The sequence below is a fragment of the Strix aluco genome, chromosome 5 (assembly GCF_031877795.1).
Source record: "Strix aluco isolate bStrAlu1 chromosome 5, bStrAlu1.hap1, whole genome shotgun sequence".
In the NCBI taxonomy this organism is placed as follows: domain Eukaryota; kingdom Metazoa; phylum Chordata; class Aves; order Strigiformes; family Strigidae; genus Strix; species Strix aluco.
The window spans coordinates 41,647,793-41,671,641 of record NC_133935.1 but is presented as its reverse complement, the minus strand read 5'-3'; the positions used below and the strand labels follow the sequence as shown (position 1 = coordinate 41,671,641).

General features: G+C 38.3%; 2 protein-coding genes across 2 annotated transcripts in view; one reads left to right on the top strand and one right to left on the bottom strand.

Moving 5' to 3' along the window:
• Positions 1-821: 821 nt before the first annotated feature.
• Positions 822-12,803, bottom strand: TSPAN19 (tetraspanin 19). Its single transcript, XM_074825428.1, is given in 10 exon segments — positions 822-896; positions 2,039-2,122; positions 5,882-6,027; positions 8,141-8,249; positions 10,078-10,113; positions 10,116-10,148; positions 10,611-10,616; positions 11,440-11,570; positions 12,570-12,642; positions 12,738-12,803. Coding segments are annotated over 10 exon segments (759 nt in total).
• Positions 12,804-16,194: 3,391 nt separating this feature from the next.
• LRRIQ1 (leucine rich repeats and IQ motif containing 1) overlaps positions 16,195-23,849 on the top strand; it is a 117,129-nt gene continuing 109,474 nt past the window's right edge. Inside the window, 6 exon segments of the mRNA XM_074825427.1 lie at positions 16,195-16,328; positions 17,127-17,277; positions 19,068-19,179; positions 21,079-21,173; positions 22,356-22,461; positions 23,115-23,344. Coding sequence (XP_074681528.1) covers positions 17,137-17,277; positions 19,068-19,179; positions 21,079-21,173; positions 22,356-22,461; positions 23,115-23,344 — 684 coding nt within the window. The 5' untranslated portion in view covers positions 16,195-16,328; positions 17,127-17,136.

Genomic DNA, 23,849 nt, shown 5'->3' with positions numbered 1-23,849 from the left:
TAAGAAATTTAGCTGGCAAGCACTTGAAATAGAAAAATTTTAGACTAAATAAAAAGAAGTTAACAAATTTATAAGCATCAGAAAATGGATTACTGAAATGGGAAGTTTTAGGCAACAAATAATTAACAGTGCTACCACCTACACTTGTAATACCATGCTTTCCTCAATTTTCCTCAAGATATTCCAGGTCACTTCACTGCTCAGAGGATAAAGAATATTTTAGGGTTTCAATCTTACTCCACTAAACCACTGAAACCATTTGATTAAATGAATGGTAAGAGCCATTCATCAAGAACTAAGATGTGTACTATAACACTTCTTGGAACAGAGCTGGTAAGAGTCCAATATTTATAAGACTCAGTGAAATTTTTGGAGATTCAATTGTACAACAGACAAGGACAAAACAGAGAAGGACTGGAAGAAAAGGTAAAGGCCTAAAGAAATATCAGCAATGTTTAGTAGATGTTTTTTCTCGACTGAACCTGATAAAGGGTTTCTTCTGTTTCAAAGTCCAGCATACTACACAGTACTATTTACAACACTCTGAACAACTTGTTCTGAAGACTCAGGAAACTAGTATTCAGTTTATCAGGAAGCTTCTAACCAGATAGTAAATGGCATAGTACTTCAGACATATAACAAACATAATTTTGTAGCATACTACCATATCCATAGCCATGAACAATAAACAAACATATTAAAGCCCAAATGTTAATATCCTAGTGATTAGAGTATGATCCAAATTTTAGTGGAAGTAATTTCATTGACTGTCACAGGCACAGATCAGATAATTCTTGCACCACAGCAATGCTCAGAAGAGTTCATGATTCATTTGGCCAAATATTATTCTTTCTGATGCTTCTAAATAGCTGACCAGTTAGTGTGATCAAAAATATCTCAGAAAGGAAAAAGAGTGAGTTAAAAACAAAAAAAAGTATTGATACTCACTTATGACTGAGTCAATCTGTCTGCTAACCTGGCCCCTATAGATGACAATGAAGAAGGATATAAAGGAGAATGATCAGGACATGTGCCTGAAGGCACAAGCTGAATTCTCTGCTCTGGCACAGGCTTGCTGTATGACCTCCAGCAAGTCACTTGGGCCCACATCCACAGAAGTATCTTGAAATCTACTTCAAGTGGCACATAATTCAGTTAACTGTTAAGTGTTTCAGAGCCCTATGAATCCAAATACAGTTGGAGTCAATGATCTTAAAGATATTTTCTAACCTAAATGATTCTATGATTCTTGGTCTTAACCTCTTGAATGGGGATAACAGTTCTCTCCCATCTGACAAGAAGGTGTCAATGATAGTACATTGAAGATCATGAGACACTTATGTACTGTGCTAGAGAGGATTAGGTGAGTATGAATAAGAAACATTTTCATTACTGAACTGGCCCACTGCATAGCTGGAATGTTTTTACTACATAACTCTGTGGGAAGCTACTACATATCGAAGAGGTAAAATAGGTCATACTTTTAATTATCTGAATAAAAACGAACTAATCTTATTTTCAATCTCACAATTTTACATATTATCAAAAATCCTTCTGCCTGTTTGAATGATACCTTCAGGGTATCTGTGGAGTCAACAATCAATTCTTGTTGCCATTATTCAAGTGATTTTGATATTGAAAGCTTTATTCCTTTTTACACAATAAAATTTTCACATAAATATGTGGGTGGAGGGGTTTCATGATTTTGTATTGTTTGATTTAGCATATTCATGGACTAGGTTCTGTGCAAATAGAGGACAAAAGAGGTCTTTTGCTCCACAGATTTAACTTGCAATGCTGTTTGCTTTCACAAGTCAGGTCAAACATTTCATTCAACAAACTTTGGACACCAACATCTATGATGGTACTTGAATATATGGGAGTTCGTCGGTAAACAGTGCTTGATCTTACTTCTAATTAAAATTGATGGAAAGCTTTACAAAATTTCAGAGCATGTCAAAGCCAAATGGCACTGAATTGATTTTTATCCCAGCAGAGTATCAATATTTTGTGGCTTTTTGCTTAAAAGTATTCTTACCTGTGTAATTAGCAGGCTGATAGTAATTGCAGTTAAGATCAAAACACTGCTTTCAAACCATGCATTGAAATATTCTTCACATCCCTAAGCAAGTACAGATGAACAATTTCAAGAAAAATCACTGCAACTTTTGAATTCATACTGCATCTTTATAAGAACATACTTTCTGCATGTTATGATGGGTTCTGATATTTACTTGCCAGAAAGCAAATACATTATTAATATGCACAGAATCACAGAATCATATAGGTTGGAAAAGACTTTGTAGATCATCTAGTCCAACCATTAACCTAACATTGACAGTTCCCAACTACACCATATCCCTAAGCACTGTGTTGACCCAACTCTTAAACACCTCCAGGGATGGGGACTCCACCACCTCCCTGGGCAGCCCATTCCAATGCCTAACAACCCGTTCTGTAAAGAAATACTTTCTAATATCTAGTCTAAACCTTCCCTGGTGCAACTTGAGGCCATTACCTCTTGTCCTATCACTTATTACTTGGTTAAAGAGACTCATCCCCAGCTCTCTGCAACCTCCTTTGAGGTAGTTGTAGAGGGTGATGAGGTCTCCCCTCAGCCTCCTCTTCTCCAAACTAAACAACCCCAGTTCCCTCAGCCGTTCCTCATAAGACCTGTGCTCCAGACCCTTCACGAGCTTCGTTGCCCTTCTTTGGACACGCTCGAGTAATTCAATGTCCTTTTTGTAGTGAGGGGCCCAAAACTGAACACAGTCATCAAGGTGCGGCCTCACCAGTGCCGAGTACAGGGGTAAGATCACTTCCCTGTCCCTGCTGGCCACGCTATTTCTGATAGAAGCCAGGATGCAATTGGCCTTCATGGCCACCCTGGCACACTGCTGGCTCATGTTCAGCCGGCTGTCAATCAACACCCCCAGGTCCCTCTCTGACTGGCAGCTCTCCAGCCACTCCTCCCCAAGCCTGTAGCGCTGCTGGGGGTTGTTGTGGCCCAAGTGCAGAACCCGGCACTTGGCCTTATGAAACTCCTACAGTTGGCCTTAGCCCATCGCTCCAGCCTGTCCAGATCTCTCTGCAGACCCTCCCTACCCTCGAGCAGATCAACACTCCCACCCAACTTGGTGTCATCTGCAAACTTACTGAGGGTGCACTTGATCCCCTCATCTAGATCATCAATAAAGATGTTAAACAGGAGTGGCCCCAAAAGCGAGCCCTGAGGGACACCACTCATAACCGGCCACCAATCAGATTTAACTCCGTTCACCACAACTCTTTGGGCCCAGCCATCCAGCCAGTTTTTTACCCAGCAAAGCGTGTGCCCATCCAAGCCACGGGCAGCCAGTTTTGTCAGGAGAATGCTGTGGGAAACGGTGTCAAAGGCCTTACTGAAGTCAAGGTAGACAACATCCACAGACTTTCCCTCATCCAATAAGCAGGTCGCCCTGTCGTAGAAGGAGATCATGTTTGTCAAGCAGGACCTGGCTTTCATAAACCCATGCTGACTGGGCCTGATCATCTGGTTGTCCCACATGTGTTGTGTGATGGTACTCAGGATGAGCTGCTCCATCAGCTTCCCGGGCACCGAAGTCAAGCTGACAGGCCTGTAATTTCCCGGATCATCCTTCCAACCCTTCTTATAGATGGGCATCACATTGCCCAATTTCCAATCTGTCGGGACCTCCCCGGTCAGCCAGGACTGCTGGTAAATGATGGAAAGCAGCTTGGCGAGCACCCCAGCCAGCTCCTTCAGCACCCTCGGGTGTATCCCATCCGGTCCCATAGACTTGTGTATGTCTATGTGATGCAGTAGGTCACTGACTATCTCCTCCTGGATTGTGGGGAGGTCGTTCTCCCAGTCTCTGTCTTCTGGCTGAGGAGGCTGGATTCCCTCAGTACAACTAGTCTTGTTATTAAAGACTGAGGCAAAGAAGGCATTAAGCACCTCACTCTTTTCCTCAACACTTGTTACCATGATTCCTCCTGTGTGTAGCAGGGGATGGAGACTCTCCCTGGTCTTTCTTTTGCTATTGACATACTTATAGAAACATTTCTTGTTGTCCTTGATTGCTGAAGCCAGATTAATTTCCAGCTGGGCTTTAGACCTCCTGATTTCTGCCCTGCATAGCCTCACAGCCTCTTTGTAATCACTGTGAGTGGCCAGCCCCTTCTTCCAAAAGCTCTAAACTCTCCTTTTCTCCCTGAGTTGCAGCCAAAGCTCCCTGTTTAGCCAGGGTGATCTTCTCTGTCGTCGGCTTCTCTTACAGCACCTGGGGACAGCCTGCTCCTGAGCCATTAAGACTTCCTAAAGAGCGCCCAGCCTTCCTGGACCCCTATACCCTTCAGGATCGTCTCCCAAGGGATCCTTTCAAGCAGGTGCCTGAACAAGACAAAGTCAGCCCTTTGGAAGTCCAGGATGTCAGTTCTGCTGCCCCCTCTCCTGGCCTCTCTAAGAATAGAGAACTCTATTATTTCATGATCGCTGTGCCCTAGTCGTCCTCCAACCAGCACATCATCCACCAGTCCTTCTCTGTTCACAAAGAGGAGATCCAGCAGGGCACCTTCTCTGGTTAGTTCTCTCACCAGCTGTGTCAGGAAGTTATCTGCCACACATTCCAAGAATCTCCAGGACTGGTCCCGCTCTGCTGTGTTGTATTTCCAGCAGATGTCTGGGAAGTTAAAGTCTCCCACAAGAACAAGGGCAAGCGATCGTGAGATTACTCCTAAATGCCTTCAGTACTGTGAAGAGTTAGCTACAACATTTTTAAAATTATCTGAACTAAACAGATTGTTCTTAAGTAAATCTGATATTTTTGTATGGAAATGTTCCAGAGCTTGTGACTTAATCAAAAGGGAATTCACTTTTGTGTGAGTATAACTGAGAGATTACCTTACAAGTAAATGCTTGAAAGAATATTTTCAAGTTTTCACTGATTCTCATGCATTATGCCTTCTGAAATGGATGTGTATATTTTCCAGAATACTATCTATGCTTATTATATTGTTTTTAAAAATAAATTATAAATTATTACATAGCTTAAAATAGCTATAAATACAATAAAACATATTCAAAAATGCTTTCTGTAATTTGAAGTGATCTTTTAATAATGACAAGGGTTTGTAGAAACAGGGAACAATTTCAAACTGATGAGCAAAGGAAGACAATAGCAGATGTCATTCAACAACATCCTTTCAATTATTTACTGTCCTGCATTGTCAAGAAACAACCTTTGCCTATTGAATTTTTGTTCTCATTGAACAGTTCTATTAACACTGAAGAAGACAATGTTCCAAAGAAGAGAATAATATGTATCGCTTTGCTCCAGCTCAAGTGATGATATCTGATGGTCCTATGCAAACAGGGCCCTTGATATTAAGGTATGTAAATGCTAACATGAACTGGTCTCAAGACGTATTTCAATGCCTTGCTCATTCCTCTTATCTGTGAAGTGTTGGAGATGCGCTGGAAACAGATAATACAAATAAATGCTGACATTCTGTAAGTAATGAAGAGTAATTACAAGGGGAAAATGTACTGTATACTTTTTATATATTGTCACTTTCCATTGTCACCACTGATTTGCACAGCATGGATTTCTGAATGCCAAGATTCTTACTACTTCTTAAACTGCTAGCAAATGTCCCTGTGATATTGATCAGGCACAACTCCTGTTTTCTTGAAGTATTCTTAATTTAGAACTGCCTACATGACTGACACCTAACTAGTAAAAACTAAGGGTTCAGAGAGACCAAAGACAAAACAATGACTATTATTACTACTTTGGCATTTGTTTTGTATATTTTTTTCCATTTTGTTCATTTAGCAGCAAAAGATACATTTTTCAAGGCAAGTTTTTTTACTTCTTACCAAACTGTATGTTGAACCCCTTGGGACATCACAAAACCATTTCTCCAGACTGGATTTTGTGCATGAACATGGGATCTGAGTACTGCTTTCCTTGTTTTTATTCGTTTTCCACTGTGTGCCATTGTATCTTCCACAGCATTCCATCTAGAATAAAAATCCTGTAACTTGGTAACTCTAACACCTATAAAGACTAACACACAGAGGAATTTTCACCCCAACAAGTGCTAGCTATCAGTTGATTAAATCAGCTAGACAGTTTCCCTCTGTATTCAGTAGAGAGAGGTTTCTGCAGGAGATGATTCACCCTTGTGTGTGTATCATTTCCCATGATATGCACTGGATAGTACAGACTTAACAGCAATATGATCCTAAAATATACTTTTGAAAGGAACTTTCTTTTAGAGTCTAAATTATTCTAGAACATATGTAAATAGAAAAAAAAAAAAATTACAAACCCAGACTAAAATAAAACATTTGACTATCATCACCCTTAATATTCCAAAGTAATTTCAGTGTAGAAATTTTGTGTAAGCAGTAAGCTGTATTAAGGATGTGCTCAGTGTGAAGTACAACAAAAAGAAGAAAGAAAACTATACATTATTGGAAACAACATAATTAAGGTTGTTTCATAACAATGCAGTAAATGGGGACAGATTTTATAAAACATATTTTAATAAATAAAAATAAAACCACAGAGACTCTGTTTTAGTCTGATCTAGATACTTAAATAAGATACTTGAATAAGGACCAGATTTTTGAAAACTTGTAGTTATTCCTTTGTCACTTCTAATGTCATATTTGCAAAAATTCTCTGCTCTTAGCAAAAGATCTTTAGAAAGTCTCCCTATTCCAACTTGTGTTTTAGCAGCAATTGACCTCTTGTGTACACATAGCTCAAACTTGAAGCACAAAGCAGACACTGTGTCCTTTTCAAATGGATTATCAGCTAGCTCTTCCCAATAACCTGTTTCAATACCAGTAACACAAAACCTAACCAAACCGTCAAACAGCTTAGAGAATGGAATTCTTTTCATGTAGGAAATTTCAGCAGTTTTTCATTCTGAATCAGGATGAAATTCCAGAAATGTTTGAATAGTTCTGTGGGATGAAAAGTCTGCCATATTTTAGCTCAGAAATACTAAATAAAAGCATCTCATTTTTGTGTTTTGAAGAGTCAATCCAAGATATACGGCTTCTAAATTTTGAAAAATTAGATAACTTAGGTAAAACTGGCCTTTCTCTGTAAAAACATTCAATTTCAACAGCTCTGTAAGTTCAGTTAAAGAAATCACCAGCTTTGAGCAGTACATTAAATATTACCAAGAATATATAAGCATATAGTTCTTCTCTAATACTATTCATGATTTTAGGCTTTTTATTTTTCGCATGGCAGATGCCAATGATATTGTAAAGAGCTGGAAGGATGTAACACAAGACTTTGGGATGGCAGTATTTCATTCAAAAGTGTGATTACAGTTCACCTTGACAGATTTGATATTTTATGTGGCTTAGATACCAATAGCAAAATATCCACAGGACTCTGAGATCTGCCACAATCTGAACATGCCCACTGGGGTAGGTGGTGGGTAGGTAGCCTTGCCGAAATCTCTGCTCCCAAAACAGTTCAATAAAACTGAGCTCAAGTATACCAGCACATAGTCTAGCCACACCATTGACAAAATAATTGATCCCATACAAATGCTTTAAAGGACTTTTCTGAAAAAGGAAACAAATTACATGCTGCCAGGCCACAAAATTTATTATTAATAATAATTAAGTGTGCTAAAAGTATTGTTTTGCAAGCTTATTTAAGGCTTTAAACGCTATTTCTGAGAAAGTCTCAGTGCAATACCTATTCAAATGCTCTCACAGTAGGAGCTCTGCTTTGACCTCACAGCATCCCTCCTTGTCCATGGTTCAGGTCAGTCTAGAGACTTAAGCAGACCAAGTGTTTTATGACATCCAGAACTGCCGAAGATATTAGGAAACCCACTGTTTTTTTCAGCTGCAGTAAACTTCAGTGTCCAGACCTGTCTCCTCCTACATACATTGACAAGGCCTCCAAAAGCCTAATCTCATCCATAAAAATCCATATAACAGCAAGGAATCTGCCCACCCACATCAGATATTAGCAGCGGATCTTGAAAAATTAATCCCTTACTAAAGGAGCTGGTTTCTTTAAGTTCTGATTGGTATACACATTTTTGGTTGATGCAGTATATTTGTGGTGGTGATATTTTGTGGGGTTTTTTCCTTACATTTGCTGCACAGCACTCAGAATGTTTCACGCGGGTTCCTGCTCAGCCAGACTCTCATTCCTGTATTCAGAAATAACTTCATCAATTCTGTTGTTTCACTGACTGTGGACCTGTTCAGAAATATTTATAGCATTTGATACATGCATGTTGGTAAGAGTGTGGATGGATAGTACAATCCTTGATTTTTTATTGATATTCAGGTTTCTTCAAGGGTTACTTGCAAGCAGCAGCATTCTAATCAATGTGCCAAATATGATCTAAGAGATATCATAGCCATTGCGCTAATGGAAAGCTGAAAGCCAAAGGGGAAGATAAATGAAGAGAGTCAAATCACATACATAGCACAGGCAGACACACTGTGATGAGTCCAAATGAAGCCAGAAGAGCCAGGGAACATAGTTTAGATGCACCTGATCTGTCCTGAAATACTAAATCCTACCTCTCATACTTATTTTTAATAAGCAATGCACTATACAATAATAAGCACAAAACCAAAATTGATTCTACACCTAATGTGATACCAACTTGTGTGAGCACCATACAATCTGGCCAGGATGTGTATTGCTTTGGGCTAGGGGAGTTAGCAGCTCATGTTGGCCCTAGATTAGGCATTTTTGCAGAGACTCTGAAAATATGCCTTCAACAGTAATTGAAGTCGACAAGCTGATCACAAGAGTGTTATTATAGAGAGTGTAGCAGGGAATACATGCAGAGGAGAACTCTTAGGCCACTGAAAGGTTTCATTACAAAACAAGAAAAAAATGAGGCTTCTCCAACTCATTCCCCTCACTAGGCTGCATCCTAAAAACAAAATTCAAAAGCTTGCACAGTGAATGGTGATGTTACCATCATTTATTATACTTCAGCAACAATTAATTAAGGTTGAGATGAAGTGCAATTACAGTTGATATAAAATAAATTTAATTGCAATCTTTCAACAAATTTTCCTAGCACAAATAGCTGACTCCAAAATGCATCATTCCTGACAGTTCAAATCTTTCAATACTTAAAACCATCATATAAAACAGGGAGGACTCAATCACCATAAATTAACATTTAATGAAAAATCTTCATGGTACAGATTCACTTTGATGGACTACAACTAATTTATTTATGCTGTACCCTGCCTGAATAGCAGCAGGATCTGGAGAACTGTATGAACCTTATGAGACCAGTGTCCTGGGAAGTTTTCTCAAACCATAGATTCTGGAAATATGGAATAGGGAAGCAGCCAGACCAGTATGGATTCAGACAGATTACCTTCCATATAATACTGTGAGGAGTGCTCAAGCTATTGGAGTTGCTATATGTAGACAAATAAATGACTGAAAAAAGCTTCAAAGCACTACAGTTACTAATGACAACTATGTTGGTATTTATTGTTGCTTCCTGTTGTTAAAAGCAAAGATACATATTCCTTATATTAGATCTCTACTTGGACCTAAAATACAGGCTCAAACAATAAAACTAGTAATTCATTAGTACACTTTTCATGCCATGATAGCAATGACTCCTACTATCAATTGCAAAGCAGACTACTGTTATCACCTGCTAGCAGACACAGGTTAGTATCTAATGCTTTCTCCTACCTCTGCTGATGTCCAGGAAAGAGGGACTTCCTGGGTCATCCCTCAAAAAGGAATAAAGCTGTCCCTTACACTGCTGATTCCACATTCCTAAATAGGAAGAGTATGTTTTGTTGCAGAGGAGAAACTGGAAATATGTTTCCATGCACTCCCCTTTACAACTACTGAACCATGTTGAATTCCTGGACTTAAGTTTTCCACATCTTCTGCTATGCCTGGTCAACATGTAAAATACTCAAGTTCAAACAAATGGTGATATAGCATGCAGTGAGAACTATTAGATTTTTTTTTTAATTAATTGCAAGAAACTATTTTGAAATTATCAGCAGTCTCACATAATTTATTTACATACCTCTTCTTTCTTCACAAATATCAGCACCAATATAGTACCATCTAGGTAACAAACACCAGGATTTGAAAATCCTTATACCAAAAAAACCCAGCAAATTAGGTATAAACATAATATTGAACAAGTGAGCAATGAAAGGAAAAATTCCACAAGCTCATGTATAATCCTTCATGATTATTATTTAGAGTCATTCCAACAAAAGTAAGAAATAGTTTTTCCTGGAAACACTCAGAAAGTGACATCATAGTCTAAGAGGCAGGCTTTGGGCAAAGTACAACTCACTGTTTTGGGCTTAAAGACAGAGCCATAACTTTCTTGGAAGTGAAGAAGAAAAGGTGTTGTTAAATAGCTGTGCTCCACTGCAGAAAACTCTCATTTCATTATTTCCTGTTTGAATTATCATGGTACCTAAGTCTCACACCTAGTCAAGGACTCCTTAGAGCTGTAAAATGCACAAGTGAAAGAAAAAGATAGTTGATTTTGCTCATTTTCAGTGAGACCAAATTTTCATTCACGGTATCTAGATATTGTGATACTAGATACTTCCATGGAAGTCGGAAATAAGACACTTCTTTCTCTTTCATCATCTGGTAAATTGTGAGGCAAACACTACATACCTAGGGCAGTAGCAGGAAGGAAGAAGGAACAAGATTCATGGTTATAGCACCTGGGCTCCTCTCACAGCTGTGCCAACTGACATTTCTAATGCTTAACAAATGAATCAGTAGAACAGTTCGGTGCTTCAGCCTTCACATAGTCTAAAACAGATTGCTCAAAAAGGGTGACAATAAACAAAAGACAAAGGAAAAAATGTAATCAAGGTGCTCATAAGAACGTATAGTTACAGTGTAATTTTTCAGAAACCAAAGTGTTCTTCTCTTAAAAAGCAGGAATTGTATATAAATATGGAGTATTCAGGTAGGTCTACATAGGTAACAGCTTTTTAATCATACTCTCCATTTCAGTATTGTAGTCATACTGCAGCTACTTGTGCCTTCAACCTGCAACATTTTCTGGCAGGCTTTTCTTTATTTCTTCAGCACATACTAAGCATGTGAACACATACTGAGAGACAGTCATTCTGCATAATTTCAATACTAAATTAATTTTAAAACCTCTAAGTTAATAAATACAGTGGCTAAATGCTGCATCAAACTGTAAGTGTTTTGTCATTGAAAACGTTCATGAGTGATATGGAAGGAGCTTCAGTTTTGTTCAGAGTTCATTTGAGCCAGAACTTTATCTAAAAATATCAGCAGATTTGTTAAGCACTGTGTGTGGAAATCACAACATCAGGGCAGGATCACAGTTTTCATGTGCACAAAACTCCCTTTCATTTTATGAGAAAGTTGGAGTCTGATTTACACTTACTAGTAGACATTTGATTTCCATAACACTTCCAAGGAATCCAACAACTGATGTAAAAGTAATAACAGATCCAATTCCAAGTAATATACAAGAAATATATGCCACTAGCTGTTTCTTGCTTGAAGAAACTGTAACACAGCACATAGTCACTTCTCTTTTTTGAAACGTCCACTTACAAAACTTATTCCAGAAAAACAATTAAATCTTTGCAATGCCATTATTGAAAGGATGGAAATAGTGGAATGATAAAAGGGTATTATTATTACTTATGCTATTTACAGTCACAGAAGGAAAAAGAAGTATTTTCATAAATTCAGATAATGAGATGTAAACAGAACATACTCAGTTGAACAATGTGAACCATTCACAGTGAAATCAGAGAACAATTACAAGTGTACAGATTTTTTCTGTTTGCCAAAAATTAGTAGCACGTGGACAAATCCTGCATGGACGCAGATATAGTTCTCATTAAATCCAGACTCAGATTCAATGCTATCCTCCCTCTTTGTGACTGGTCACTTTCCCCTTTTCACTTTAACCATCTTTGCATAGATATGGAAAGTAGCAAGGGTTTTCATTACTTCCATCTTAAATACTTCATCTCAGAATTATGGTATTGGATAACATAGCCAAGGCAGAGAGCTCTTTAAGAGCACAGCTGTTGTTATGTGACCCAAAACTTAATTCTCTGTGAATCATTTTGATAGACACTCTGGGAAAAAGGAATATCTATATGGAGAGGCCCAAGCTCCAACTTGTGTTCATTCCACCCAAATTATCCTAAACGATCTATAATCTTGTCCAATGCAGACCAAATGCAGTCTGGTGAATTATATAAAGAAAAGATCAGTAGAGCTGATTTATATTTCAGTGATTCATCTATAAACTGTACAGCAAGAGAAATAAATAAATTGCATAAATTATAATCATATATAAGTTTTAGATATACTGATATATATTTTCCCCTATTTTGATAATCATACTAATGATGGAAAATATACACAATAGAAAAAATAACCTATAAATTTCAATCCAATACTGCCACCTTGTGAAAAAGAAATTCTATCACTGTTTCTGATTTATCCTGCAAACATTTGAAACAAAAGAAAAATTCTATTTATTGTCACGTAACACACTGAATAAACTGTTTCTGTCAAATAAAAGGCACAGACCAAATGTCAAAAGCATAAGACCCAGGGCCTGGAAAAAAAGGACGATTACTGCTATAATTCAAGACATTTTTAAAAAATTAATTTGAAGCTGCTAAATAAGAAAAAAGAAAACTGAATTTTTACCAAGAAAATTCCATTGAAGACATGTAAGTAGTATTTTTGTATTATAATTTTATCTCTTGTTTTCATTCTTCTGTTTTCAGTTTTGTATCACAGCTGAAAATATAATCATAGATTCAGTTCAACATGAAACAAATATAACTAAGCCTATAATTACAACGGGATTTATTTTCTTCAGATAATGTTTACTAAATTTAAACAGTCACCTGATACATTGAACAAAAAAATAGTAGCAACAGTGAAAGCATCAAGATGGTGCCTGGTCTCAATTACCTCTAATGTTATATTGTACACATGTATTTTTTTTAGCTTTTTTTTCTTAAGTACTAAAGACATTTGGGGGCAGCATGTATGTAGGAAGATTTATATTGCAGAGATGGAAAGATTTACTTAGCCTGGCATGCACTTATCCTTATATTCTTCAGTACAATTAGTTTACTAATTATTAAGGATACCAGCTGAAATGAAGAGGGAGAACCATAGTAAATATATAAGCCCTCCTTTGTGGGCTCCTGTGTCTACACAACCAAATTTTGTCGTCGTCCTCCTCCTGTGTCTACACAACTTGATTCAATTTTTGTTGAAAACAGCAGATACAGCCTAAAGATTTCAGTGCAATCCAGCACACAGTTCTAACAAAGCCACGAGAGCTGTCAAACAGTGCTACCAACTGCCTTGTACTAAACTTCGGAGTACACTTTACACTTTTGAAGTGAATCTCCCAGTCACCCTCACTTACTTTTTTCCTCCATTTTTTGTTGCGGATTGTAACAGGATGTGAAAAGTTGAATTCCTTTCAAATGAAACGAAATCAAGAAATGCACTTCATCTGTCATCAATGGCAAGGGGGTGCTTGGTCAATGGAAGGGCAAGCAAAGTTCCTGCCCGTAGCAATTGCCCCTGAAATACATGTAAAGTGTGCTTTAGAACCTGAGTAACAACAGCATCGCCCTTACAAATGCTTGCAAATGTCAACAGGACCGCAGTGAAGTCACATGGGCATCCACATTTTAAGTATAGTTTAGCATATTTCAGCAGAAAAGACCCCTAGGACTGTAAACTCTCTGATGCAGGGCTTCTTTTTTTATATATCATTCTTATCATTATGGGATACTGCATCTTCTGGGCCTATCAAGATTTTTGCACAGAGAGTGAAACACACATTTCTCCCCACCTCGTGTTCCCTTTCACCTGTCTTGCCTCTTCTGTAAACATACTCTGGCATTTTGGTCTGCCTGGCTTTGTGGTAGAAGCTGGAAAGAGTTGAAGAGCAGCAGTGTTAGAAGATGGTTTCTGTAACAGCAGCCGACTGCAGTTGTCCTACACTTCTCATGCGTAAAGCAGGCGGGCACACAAACATGCACAGATGCATGAACATTACCAGCATAGGCATACTCTTTGGAAAGTATTTTCTAATGCAAAGGGATTTGTTTGAAAGGAATTGTTCTTGTCTTCTGTCAGAATTACTACGGATTGATTACAATATGAAGTTATGTCTTCTGTTATTTGTAAAACAGTAAAAAAATGACAAAGACGAAGCTTCTGTGGTCAAAAAAAATCTTGCGTTAACAATTATTTTCCATACAAAACATATGTTACATATGTATCAAATTTGTTGATTAGAAGAAAAGATTCAGCAAGCACAAGCTTTGCCTGCCCTGTCAAGATCATCATTGCCTGGATTATAAAACTTCTGTTGCTGAATCACAGAATGAAGAAAGCTACAAGCTTCTCAAACTAGCTCTGCAGTGGATTTGGATCAATAATGCACCATGTAAACTTATGGTAAACTGTATTAGACAACTGGTTTTGCACTTTCCCTGAAGAAGATCCACTACTTTTAAGAGTAATTAAACTTCATCAGAATTTTCAAAACCAGAATGTATTAAAACATTGTTCAAGTAAAAATCCCTGAACAGTTACATATTTCACTTGAAAACTGGCATCTGCAATAGTTCTGTTGTAATAACCATGCAGTTTCAGTGTTTTATTTTGAGTCATTTTAATAATAATAATATTTCAGTTTATCTTATCTGAAAAATAGAAGCATTATATTGTTACTTCACAAGCAAATCCTTACCATCTCTGAGTATTTCCATCCTACCTTAAAGAGCAGTCTCATAATTACGTTTCTTCCTGAAGTCCAGCTTAACCACATCCTTACAACAGAGAAGCTTTCTTCTGATCAGCCCTGACTTCCTGGTTACAGGCAACAGGCCCACAGAAACGTTTTTTTTTATTTTGACATGGTGTTTGTGGTCTTAAATCACCATGATCACAGCGTAACTCGCATTACAAAACAAGTGCACATTCAGCTCAGTGCTTGAAGACTTGACCACATTGAAAAGTTCACTGGATACATGATTCTGTAAAGTATGACACATGGCAGGCTGGATTTCAAATGGATGAGTTTCCATTGTTTGACGATTTAAATGTCTTATTCATCCATAACACTGGTGAGAATATGGTAAATGGTTGCCCTTGAATCCACTATTTTGTGGTTAACATCCATAAGCCTTTCAGAAAGGTACTCAGTTTATTTTAGAGAAGATAGATGGAAAAAAACCCTACTATCCTTGGCAGATCCTTCCCATTGCTCACAAAGTGCTCATTTTCTAGGTAAAATCTGTCTTTGCCTTTCAGCTCTTATTTTTCTGCTATACCTGTCTTTGCACCTTGGTATTCCTAATCAGACTTCAGGGACAGATGCATTCCCTATAAATACAGCTACATATTAAAATGATATTGTCTGCACACTCCCTGCCCCATATCACTTTTGCTAGACTGAATTGTGTGGAGTCTTTAATTCTCTGACTGGACATTTTCTCCAGCTCTCAAATAATTTGAATGTGCCTTTCTCAGATCTTTTTTTTAACTATTATTCTTTGTTCCCTGCCCTCAGCACAGGCGACAGGGTATGCCGAGCTGGCAGTCCCCCTGCACCCCTCAGGCCTGCCCAGGCTAACCAGCCCAGGGCCATGGCCCCGTGCCAGGCAGCTGGCAGCAGGCTGCCATGGCCCCCAAACGCCCGCGGACCGCCGGCCTTTCCAAGCCACAACGGGGCCCCAGGGTGTGAACGCAGAAGGGGTGTCTGGCGGGTTTTCATTCTTCATGCCTCGAGTTCTCCTGGCAAACAGGGAGCAAAACCATGGTATTTCAGTTCACCTTTACCACACCTTGTCTTTGGTCTGCTTTTATTCTTTCTTTTTTTTTTCCTATTAACTGCTTATTCCAATTTATTCTGAATACTAAATTCCAGTCCATTACTTAAAATAAAATTTTAAAAACACAGAAAAAAGGTCTGCGAGGTGTTTCGTCCCACGCCTTCGGAGGGGCGCCACCACCCGCCCTACCGTCATGAACCACCCGCTGCTGGCGAAGTTTGGATCCTCCCGCTTGCCTTCCGAGCCGCTGTTACCCGTTGCCGTGGTGACGCTCCTGGTTTAGCAGCGCGCTGGCGGGGCTCTCGTTGTCCCCGCGCAGGGCCTGACCGGGGGCGGCTGGGGGCTGCAGAATTTCAGAGCGGAGGGGCGGCCAGTCTCCGGAGGCGGCCAGGAAGGCGGGGGCTTCGGTAGGACCTGGGCTGAACGACAAGTGAGTAGCTACACGGAGTAGAGGGCGGAGAGCGGAGGGCTCGGGGTGCCTTGAGGGGCGGACTACAACTCCCAGCATGCAAAGGGGCGGCTCCGCGGCCTTTCCGGGAAACGGCGGTGGGCGGGCGGCCCCCCCGCCGCGGGGCCGTCTGGGAGATGTAGTTTCTGTCAACGAGGAACTGGTTCGCGGCCTCACGGCTGAGGTGCTGCCCGTTGCCTCTGATGGAGCGGGTCTGGGATGCCTCCCCTGTCCCCTAATTGGGGCTAGGGATGAGCAGAGGCGGGCAGGTTACGGGGGGGTGGGGACGGCGAGGAGCCCCTTCCCCTCTTGCCTGAATCCATCTACAAGTCTTGTACTTCTGTGGTTTAGGCCATTTCTCACTACTTTATTGTTACAACTTCATCAAGTGCTTTCTGGACTCTTAGTCTTATTTTGTAATTGTTCATATGTATTTATTGTTTGAAGCTTTTGCTTTGTTTCTTTGCAGCTATAAGGGCTGGAAAAAAGGTTGTAGCACTGATACTGTCCACAAGGAGTAGAGAGCAGGAAGAGGTTTTTAATATTCAAATTTGGTAATATTTGTAAAATTTAGAGGGGTAGACTAAGGGGAGATTCTCTTATCACTAACATTTTTCTTATTTTTTGCTTCTTGGTGTGGAGTGAGGTGTTCAGAACAAACTTCTGCTGTTCCTTTTCCTGTTTTAAGCCAACAGTTCAATAAATACATCTGAAAAAACTTACTGTAAATGAGCACTTACGGAAAATGAGAGTATTTTCTCTGTTGTGCTTTGAAAGCAGATATGACGCTATGGAAAGTAGACTGTCAGAAGATACTGAAGGAATTGAAAAAGAAATAGAAATTGAATTAAGCAGAATCAGTGTTTCGTCCTTTGAAGCAGATGACCCTGACACAAAGGTATCGGATGAAGCTTTGAGTGACAGTGAGACAGTAAGTATTAAAAGGGCTAAAAGTGCTTCTATTTCAGCTTGAAAGTAGTATGGGCATTGGAAAGCCTATCTGCTGAATGAACTTTTTCATGACATACCTAACCTCAGGATTTTTTCTGAACAGTAGTCTCGGTAGTATTGCTTCATGAAAAATGTAACCTCCAGTGGTGACAAGACAATAAAAGAGGTGGATATCAGCATTCAGCTTAAGTGAGAAAATCAGACTCATAGATAATGATTTGTTTTAGAATCCTCTGAAGCTGGAAGATTTTATTAAAGCCAATGAGGTAGATTAAATCTGGATGAATAAGCCAATGATTCTTCATCTATATTTAAATCTTACAAGAGACTGTCTTACATTTGAAGACTTCCTGATATTAATTTCATACGAATTGGTTCTTCAAGTCCTCTTTTTTGAATTACTTCTTATTTTGGGGAAAGGTTTTCCTCTGAAATCCAATCAGTGATTTGGATTCGTTGCAGTTGTTTTAATCTTTCAGACTCCTAGCAAAAGGATTGGTCTATAGGATATTAGGGTTGATGATATTGGTCATTTGTGACCATAAATCATACGTTTGATATGACATAGAGATAGGCAAAGGCATCAGTGATAATTGCATGACAGTGATAATATGCATCCTGGCTTGTATCGGATGTAGTGTGGCCAGAACTAGGGAAGGGAAGTGATCGTTGCCCTGTACTTGGCACTGGTGGTGAGGCTGCACCTTGAATACAGTCTTCAGTTTTGGGCTCCACACTACAAGAAAGACATTGAGGTGATGGAGCATGTCCAGAGAAGGGCAATGAAACTGGTGACAGGTCTAGAGAGCCTGGAGAAAAGGAGGCTCAGGGAGACCTCATTGCTCTTCACAACTATCTGAAAGGAGGTTGTAGCGAGGTGAGTGTCAGTCTCTTTTCCCAAGTAACAAGTGATAGGACAAGAGGAAATAGCCTCAAATTGCACCAGGGGAGGTTTAGATTAGATATTAGGAAAAATTTCTTAACTGAAAGGGCTGTCAGGCATTGGAACAGGCTGGTCAGGGAAGTGGTTGAATCATCATCCCTGGAGGTATTTAAAAGATGTGTAGATGTGGCATTTAGGGACATCATTTAGCGGTGAACTTGTCAGTGTTACATTAACAGTTGGACTTGATCTTAAAAGTCTTTTCCAACCTGAATGATTCTATGATCCTATGATTTATGCACTCACATGCTGAATGCCAGCAATGTTTACTGGTATTTACACATCTGAGAGAAGGCAGTCCATTTTCCCAGATCCTTACAGTCTTTTGAATAGAAAGTATCTATGTAGTAAAGAAAGTTGAAGAGTCTGATTTACATGCATACTTTAAACATTAGTAAATTTAAAATTAATTTATTTTTTAAAGAGTCTGAATATTTTTAAGAAAAAGACCCTGTGCATTATAGGTATTTTGTTAATTTCTGTCTTAACCTTTTCCTTAATTTCTTGGTCCAACACAACTGCAAAAAAAATGTTAATTAAAACATGTTTCTGAAGATAGTGAACTATAAGTTACTAAAATGTGTTCTAATCAAAATTTAATTAGAAAGTAATTAAAAATTAGAATTATTAATTGGCCAGTGAGTGAGAAGACGATGGGAAGATGTAGGAATTGGGAAAAATTTTGGTAGCAATTGCTACTAATTCTCCATCAGTGCTTTATAGATGAAGCCAAAATGAGTCTTTATTCTTGCATGTCAAGTATTTACCTCTGGTCGTGGCTGTGAGATGAAAATGTAGAATTTATGTCAAATATCATGTTTTTCTAGATTTCAGATGACTTGCCAGAATCAGTTCTCTCCTATTTAAACTTTATAAAGAGCAGAAATCAAGATGCTGAAAAGCTTATACTGCAAGACTTAGAAGACGAAGAAACTACAAGTAAGCAGTGATCACAGTTAAAATATTTATGCACCTTGTATTGCCAGTGGAAGACTAACAATCATCAGTAAAACAATGCAAACTTTTAAGTAGAGCAAGCAGTGAAACCTATTGCATCAGCTTCTGAATGCATGCTGAAAAGCTCTGGGAATAAAACTGTGCAGTTCTGTTTTCTAGGATTAACATCTGAGTATGAATTGAGTTTTTCTAAAAATTCATCTGATGCTAAACCATAGATCAAGGCAAGTTGCAGGATCATTGTCTAAGACAAGACCTGGGCCAGACTCTTCAAGAGAATCTATAATGAAGTCACTAGGAGCTCATACAGACAAACAATCAGCAGTAAAACAACTCAGATACAATTGAATCCATAGGATATGTTTAAAGTGTGTCTTTAGAGATATCCAAGCTAGCATTAAATGAAATGACCTTGTAATTAGAAACAATATTGCTGTGTCAGCTGTGTGACTGAAGCCAAGCTCATAGTTTATGTGCCAGAGAGCTGGCATTGTCTGTTCCGTTCTAGTTTTTCCCATAATCTTGGGTTTCCCACTCATTTACTGTAACGGTCTTTGTAAACAAAAGTTCAATATTGTCTATACATTTTGATATTTGAGGAAGGTTCTTTTTTTTTGTAATGGACATTTACTCTTTTTCATTATTTTTGTAGGTTTTTTTTTTGTTAGTTTTTGACCTATCTGATACAATTTCTACTGGACTTTTCTACACAGAAAAAGTTCTGCTGTGTTCTATGCTTTGGAATTCTCTTTCATATTTTTTATCACTGGATTCTTATGATATCAATTTGTGTGTTCCAGTTACCCATATTTGCTGCTTTTAATGTAGATAAATGACTCTCATATATATTTCATTAAAATTGTGAGCAGAGGATAAGAGTCTTAAAGGGAATAAATTATTTTAGTTTAAAGAAATTTAGTAGCTAATGTCACAGATGAAAGTATTGACACGGTAATATTTAGTAAGAAATCTAGGTTTATTAATAACTAACAGCAATTTATTATTATAAAATAATTCAGAAATACTAAAAGAAAGAAAAGCAACTTATTCAGATTCTAAAATGACAAGATTCACACTAACTTACTTAACAGTACCTATATATATACACACATGCATGCACATAACAAAATGGACAAACATACAGAAACAAAGGTGTTTAGATTCAGTAGAATGAACACAGAACGGACATACAGACACAAGGGTACATACCCACACACACACACACACAGAGTAAAGAGAAGCTAGCTCAAAGAAAATTTCCCTCTTGAGTTTAGAGCAAATGCTCACAATGCCTTGGCATTCCTCAACGGGCAATAATTGAGACTCAAGCGGGGGACTTCACCCTGGCCTTCTGTCTGGAGCAGGCAACACCTTAAGGGTTTGGTACCTGAGAGGCGTCCCAGCTCAGGGGAGATGCTGGTCACAGGCCTGCTGCAATCCAGGAGAGCTCAAAGGGTCTTCCTGGTGGTCGCCATTTATAGGGTCCAAGATAATTGACTTTTGTCAAATACCCTCTGGTGCCTTCCAGCAGTTACACAAGAATTTGATTAATGTGCGACTCTGTTATTGTTCCCATTTGACCACATCCCAGGCACAGGTGTGCCAGGCCCTTAGGAGTTGATGGGCCATTTTAACCATTTCTGAGCAATCGGGAGGGGCAGGAGCCAGGCTCGTTAACATTGTCAGTCCTTATCTCCACAGACTGGTGTATAGCTCGGGGGATGTGGGTGGAATCGCACCTAGCACCAGGCAGCCCAACAAAGAGGGGCGGGGGGGGGGGTAAGAATTGCACCACCACAGCTAAGCAGTATAGAGCAGAACTGAGTACTGGTAATGGATTTTCTCTCTCTGTACTAAATTATATATTTGTTTCTTCTTTAGGTAACACTTATGGGGTAGTTTCTTGCCATGCTTCAGATTACTTGGCAAAATTGGCTTCTGAATATAATGAAGATCCAGAACAATTAAAAAAAAAGGTATTCTCTATTTAAACAATATTTATAGTGAACAAAATTCTATTAAGTATTCTATATAATATACATGTGCTTTGTTGACCTCCTAAGGAGACCTGTAGATGTGTTCAGTTTTGTTTCTGTCAGACTATAAGGTTTTAAGATGAGTTTGTATATGCCATTCTTTAGAACTGGGACATCAGCTGTAATACACCATGTCTATAAGATTTAAAATTTGGAATAAATTCTCTGTATCAGTAGCTGAGATGCTGAGCACAAAAATCAACAAAATTTAAAAAAACTGAAAAATCCTTTATTGTTAATTATTTGCAGAATATTATCTCAATAGTATGATAACACTTTTAAACATCTCTAATCTTACTCTTTTTGTGATGATTGGGAGGATGTGCTACTATTAATCTTGCTCCTAATATATTCTATGATTTTGTAGAAAATGTAACATAATCATGTCTGTAACTTTCAAAGATGAATCAGGAGTTATGAGACTGGGTTATTCTATATTTTCAAAGGAATTGATTGAATAACTTGCTGAAGTTCTTAGAAAGACATAAACCTGTATTTAATCACTTTTAATTTGTCACCTGGATTTTATTAGTGAGCACTTTTGCAAACATGATTTTTTGTTCTCAGCCCAATTACTTTATGTGACTTCAGCTGCATCACAAATAATATATGGCCCAAGAATGTGATGAATGGATGATAAATGAGCAGGAATAGATCACTTCTTGCCTATAAAGAACAATGAAAGAAATATAACAGTCTTTGTGCCCATAGCATTATTTTCAAATAGACTTCTTAAAAATTTACTCTGTAACTAGTTCTTCCCCTATGTGCAAAACAGTATTAATGCATAAATATAGTGCTTAATTCCACAGAAAGTAAAACAAATCCCAAATGGAAAACATTAATTTTTCCAAGTCAAATATAGTAAAGTAAATATATTTAAAAAAACATAGAAATATTATATATTTTGGGAAATACTCCAATATTTATTACTCTAGAAAACAGTATTTTGACTGATACGTTTGCATTATTCAAAGTCTAAGGATTCCAGTCACTGGTAAGTTTCATATTATTGTGCTTGTCACATGATGAAAAGCTTATCCTTGTTCTGGAAGATTTTTGTAATGTTCTGCTTTTAGACTCTGTTTCTTGTTTCTTAATGACAATATTAAACTATATTAGGTACTATTTGAAATTGAAAATGAAGACTTGCAGATTGCTACAACACCTAGTTGTAATAGTTGGTCCACCAGTGATGAAATAGGCACTGATGACCATTTTGTTACAGGTAAGCAAATGCATTAGTTTGGTTGAATTGATCTTTAGCATCATATCACTATTTCCTGCTTTTCTGTCTTCATGAGTATCATAAAGTTCTGTATAAAGAATTACAGTATGCAGTAAATTTTGATACTTCATTAACTGGACATGAGCAAATGCTCATTTCAGGATCACAAAATTATCCTAGTCTTTAATGTCTTGGTAGAAATTTGTGTCAAAAAATACTTTCCAGAAATGATTTAATTATGAATACAAATGGAAGCCAGATTAGAGACATTAAGCAGCTTGTGCTTTGGCCACAACTTGGCTGGGAACATTTCCCTTCGCCATGGCCTTTGCATGTTTTGGGGTGGAGTGCATCAGTTATAAAACCCCTGCTGACAGCCACATAAGACATTCATTCTGAAGCCAAAATGTAATCCTGAAATATACATTGGTAGAATTAGCATGACTGTAGCAGAGTCAGTAAGCATGCATCATGATAAGATATCTCTGATAAGAAAGACTTGTGTTGTAGTTCTGATTTTCTTGGGGATATATATTGCTAGCTGTATCAGCACAGAATCCTTTTCTTGTCAATACTTTAAGACTGTTTACTGTCCCCCAATACTTAATGAGAAATTAAATAAAAGGTTTGCTTGGTTGATTACAAATTCATAGCTGAAGTTGAAATGAGCGTAAGCCTTACTCATCATGAAGTAGAAGAAAAATGTAGACAAAAATTTGAACAGTGGGAGAAGAGACAAAGGGAGCTTGAAGATGAGAAGAGGAAAAAGTGGAAAGCTGAAAGGGAATCACAGGAAAAACAGAATAAAGAGGATCACGCAAGAAGGGTTCAGCATCTGGAGGAATTTGAGGCTGAAAGAATAAAGTTAGAGCTTCTTCATAAGGTAAATAACAATATTGAAGCCAATCTGTTCCCATCTAGACTATTCGAATTCAAAATTTAATGTGAGAGTACTTTCCCAAACTGAATGATCGTCCTAACCTCTGTCTACTTGTGATTCCAAAGTGAGATGTAAGACATATTTAAGTACGAACCATTGGGTTTTATGTGTTTACTGCTTTGATCAACAGTAAATGAATTTGCCATGTGTGGTGGTTTAGTCCCTGCCAGGGTCTGAGACCACACGGCTGCTGCCCCTCTCCCACAAAGGGAGTGAAATACAAAGCCCCAGGGCTGAGATAAGGAGAGGTTTAATACAACAGTGCAACAGCAACACAGCAAACAACAACAATAACAGTGATAACAATGATGAGAGCAAGGTATATACCGATACACCAGTGAGAGGAACGACTGCATACCCCGCACATTCTATCGATTCTCCCGTGCTTGGGTGCCAGGAGGTGACGTCAGCATGGTATTGAATAACCTGGCTAGAGCTCCCCCCCCAC